General features: G+C 45.5%; 1 protein-coding gene across 1 annotated transcript; it reads right to left on the reverse strand.

The window, feature by feature from the left end:
• Positions 1–976: 976 nt before the first annotated feature.
• LOC121444302 (forkhead box protein R2-like) lies at positions 977–2,052 on the reverse strand. The gene has a single exon (XM_041646122.1). It carries the CDS (start codon positions 1,883–1,885, stop codon positions 977–979), a length of 909 nt encoding a protein of 302 aa, XP_041502056.1. The 5' UTR covers positions 1,886–2,052.
• Between the last annotated feature and the right edge of the window lie 203 nt (positions 2,053–2,255).

The following is a 2,255-nucleotide window of genomic DNA, read 5'->3' on the forward strand; positions in this document are numbered from 1 at the left end:
GCACCATACATTGTCATCATAAAGCTTAGAATTAATACAGAAGCAATGTAAAGACTTTCAATATTCAAACAAATAACAGCTGCCTGCATTTGTAACTACCAGAGCTGGATAGCAAGAGAACAAAGCTGTTACGTCACTCCAAAAGAAAATGCAATCGATGAATGGCAGAGGGGGATATTTAAGTCTCCAGACTTTAAACACCAAGTCTAGCTCTCTTTATGCACATATACCTTCACATGGCACCCAAGGTTCCCATAACCTGGGTTTATTTTGCATTTGTTCTTTATATTTCACAGTTTACTCCAATAAACATAACATGCGCTTCTATCCTTAGCTTGTCTGCCATCGTTCCTAAGATTTTCTGTCTCTGTCCAAAGCACAGAGCAATTGCAGCTGCCGTGGAACTTTCCATCATTCTACATCTGGATTCAATCTCTGCCCTATCTGTAGCTGCCTCTGACTACTTAATGGTGGCTAGAGATGGCTTGGCACTAATCAAACAGAGTAGGATCACAAATAAGTGAAGGTTAGTCCGGTACAGTAAGCAGGGCACTGTTCCAGAAAGTGAGCAATTGTACTTCAAAGGCGAAAGAGGAGGATGGGGAGATGGCTCAACAGTTAAAGTGCTTGCCATGCAAGCAGGAGGAACTGCGTTCAGATCCCCAGAGCCAAACTGGGTGGGTATGAGGACCTGCTTACAATCGCAGCCTTTGGAAAGCAGAGACAAGGGATCCTAGCAAGCTGGCTAGTAAAACGAACGGTATCTATAAGTTCTAGGTTTGACTGAAAGACCCTACTTCAAAGAATAAGGTGGAAGAGCAATGGAGGAAAATTCTTGATGTCAACCTTGGGCCTCCACACACATGTGCCCACACATACAAAAGCATGCATACGCACACTTACACACACACACACACACACACACACACACATACACACACACACACACACACACACACAAGAAAAGAAGAAAACATTAAAGTTGAAAGAGAAGGTCTATCAGTTCTGGTTGGCGCATGCACTGCTTAATGCTCTCCTTTCGAGCATAGGCCAAGACACGGGTGTCCTCCTGAAAGAAGCGGTGTCCCTCGTCAGTGAGTTTCCAGAGGAAAGCACGAGGTTTTCCATCTGTCTCCTCCTCAACCGGGGCTGGCACCTTTTCAAAGCAGGTCAGGGAACAGAGATTGTGGCGAATGGTGTTTTTCCAGCCGTCTGGTGCAGTCCGGAAATACGGGAAATGCTGTCGAGTAAAATTGTAGATCTGTTGCACATTGAGGCCACAGGAAGGGCTGCTTTTTAATGCTAGGGCAACTAGATGGCTGTAGTTGAGAGGAGGGCGTGGCCAGGACTCCTTGTCCTGGAGTGGATCAAGGTACAGTGTGTGCTTCTTGGTGTATTTGTTAGAGGACGTGCATCCCTGTTCCTCAGTCTCCTCGTCTTTGTGATCAGGGCCAGTGGATAAAACGGGCAGCCTTTGTTGCTGACAACGCTCAGTGCGGAGAACAGACAGGGACTTTAACACCCTCTGAGTCCCTAAGCGGCTAGACTCGTCAGTCTTTGGGATTGGTGCACTTGGCAGAACTTTATGACTGAGATTTGGAAACTCTTTGATGTTGGCAGGGTACACAACGTTGGGATTCACCCACATCCACAAGCTGGGTTCTGTGGGAGGATCATCATCATCAGGATTGGGTTTCCTCTCCTGAGGCAGCGCTGGTGGTTTTAGCAGTTGAACTTTGTATTTGACAAGACACTGCTCAGCGAAAGAGCACTGATCTGTGGTACAAGGCAGGAAAAATTCATTCCCCATGTCCCATTCCAGCATTCCGGGGACTTGACCATGGAGACTGTACCAAAATTCCCGATCTTTTAGCCTTACATCCATCTTTACTAGAGAGATAGATGGAGGAAAACTTTCAAACTGTAAAGTCTCTCTGGCACTTTGGAAAGTTTTTGTTTGTTTGTTTGTTGTTTTTGTTTTGGCTAGGGCACTGTTTAACACAAGATGTCTCAGCTATAATGTGATCTATCAGTAGGCCTGCTGGGAGTGCTCTCACGAGGACACTGATACTTCATTGATCAGAAGTCTGGCTCAGAGAAGCCTTAGCTCTCTGGAACACAGCTCAAAACAGTAACCGAGAAGATCGTTTTAGCAGAAAAACCTGCTTTCCAAATTTTCCAAGTGTTTTCTCACCGTTGACCCCAAAAGGTGTCTTGATAGCTCTGTAAGATAACATGGTACATATTATTAACCC

Source organism: Microtus oregoni, unplaced genomic scaffold (genome assembly GCF_018167655.1).
Source record: "Microtus oregoni isolate MIOR12 unplaced genomic scaffold, Mior012 000121F_000, whole genome shotgun sequence".
Lineage (NCBI taxonomy): Eukaryota > Metazoa > Chordata > Mammalia > Rodentia > Cricetidae > Microtus > Microtus oregoni.

Bases quoted from the DNA above. Each gene is read 5' to 3' on its own strand.
- LOC121444302 (XM_041646122.1), bottom strand. From the start codon at position 1,885: ATGGATGTAAGGCTAAAAGATCGGGAATTTTGGTACAGTCTCCATGGT.